General features: G+C 43.3%; 1 protein-coding gene across 1 annotated transcript in view; it reads left to right on the top strand.

Moving 5' to 3' along the window:
• Positions 1-1,581, top strand: part of GCN1L1 (GCN1 general control of amino-acid synthesis 1-like 1 (yeast)) — a gene marked incomplete at its 5' end in the record, with an annotated part of 38,968 nt that overhangs the window by 28,544 nt on the left and 8,843 nt on the right. The window contains 3 exons of the mRNA XM_009084197.1: positions 1-4; positions 441-533; positions 749-892. The exon at positions 1-4 is cut by the window's left edge and continues 140 nt beyond it. Coding sequence (XP_009082445.1) covers positions 1-4; positions 441-533; positions 749-892 — 241 coding nt within the window. The remainder of the gene's footprint in view (positions 5-440; positions 534-748; positions 893-1,581) is intronic.

Below are 1,581 nucleotides of genomic sequence, written 5' to 3'. Positions count from 1 at the left end.
GCTGGTAAGCATTGCTCAGCATTAGTCAACAACCTGATTAATGATGTTGTGGGACAGGTTTTGAATAATTAACTTAAAGAAGAAGGAGGATTGTAGTGACAGACCTTCCAGGGAATAGCAGTAATATTTTGTCTCCTCTGTGGAGTCATCCTAGCCATTGGTAGGGAAGATCTTGTGGCTAAAGCCTAGACTTGAGAATTGCTACACCTGGCTCTGCTACAAAATTGCCATTGTCACCTGCTTAAGTTGGTTGGGTCCCATATCTGAACCAGAAAATCTTTCTGATGTGATAGAAGAGCTTGGTTTGGGGCTTGCTGTGTTTGAAGAGAAGGACTTGGTTTTGGTTATATGATCATGTGGTAAATTATCCCTTGAAACAGAGTTTAGCTTGGTGTGTCACAGGTCATTTCTCAGGTGTGTCACTTTCTCTTTCTCTGTAGGATAATGAAGAGACAGCTGACTTCGCTGTGGATGGTCTTAAACAAGTTATGGCTGTCAAGAGCCGTGTGGTGCTGCCTTACTTGGTGCCAAAGGTACAATGGGATACAAATTTTAAACTCCATGTCTCTGCTTGCTGCCAGTTTTCTTTGGACCAGTATGAAGAGCATAATTTGAAATTTTCTGCTCACAACATTGTCATTTGGGTTGTGATGCAAAAATTTTTCATGTTGTAGCTGAAGTGAGATTCCTTCTGAAAAAACTTTGTGCTGGTCTCATTTTTTTTAATGTTATGTTTTTAATTTTGTAGCTGACCACCCCCCCAGTGAACACCCGTGTGCTGGCTTTCCTCTCCTCAGTGGCAGGGGACGCTCTGACACGGCACTTGAGTGTCATCCTGCCTGCCATGATGTCTGCACTAAAGGAGAAGCTGGGCACCAGTGAAGAGCAATTGGCAAGTAGCACAGCTCAGCTCTTTGTTGTGACAGGTTGCCTGAAGATAGTGCATCGGGTTTACTTCCCAGCCCAGAATCTGTGTTCTCTAGATTCACAGATTGCATGTTTAATTCAGTCCATTAGCTCCTCCAGGATGAGTCTTTTTGCCTGGTGGCATATTGTGAGTCAAAAACCGTATGCTTTCCAAATCTATTTGTATCCATTTAAAAGTCTCTTTGGCCCGCATCAAGATACAATTCTCAGTTTACTTATTCCTGGAGAACTGCCAGAGTGTCTAGTTAACTTTGTATTTATACTTGGTGAAGAAGACTGAGAGATTAAAGGGCTGCAGGGAGGAAGTCTCCTATTTTGCATGTAGCACTCCTCCTATACTGCTTTCCAAAACATCTGGTGTTTGGACTCCAGAGAGCATCCTGGAGTTGTGACTGCGGACAGACACGTACATAATCAGTTGGAGAATTAGGAATGACTGACAGAGTCCTGTTGTCTGTCTGCTGTGCATGCCCATTAGATCAGCTTCTAGCCCCAAGTCTGCCTGGAGATCTCTAATGTACTCACAGACGTGCTTGTAATTAGTGTTATGATGCACAGCATTAAACTACCTAAATCAGAAGAGTGTTCTGACAAGACTCAGTCTCTCATGGGTGAGTAAGGTGGGGGAGACTGAGCTAATTTTTGTCACATAGC

This window comes from Acanthisitta chloris, unplaced genomic scaffold, assembly GCF_000695815.1.
Source record: "Acanthisitta chloris isolate BGI_N310 unplaced genomic scaffold, ASM69581v1 scaffold44491, whole genome shotgun sequence".
Taxonomy (NCBI): Eukaryota; Metazoa; Chordata; class Aves; order Passeriformes; family Acanthisittidae; genus Acanthisitta; species Acanthisitta chloris.
The sequence above is the reverse complement of the archived record's forward strand: the minus strand, read 5'-3'. Positions and strand labels throughout refer to the sequence as shown.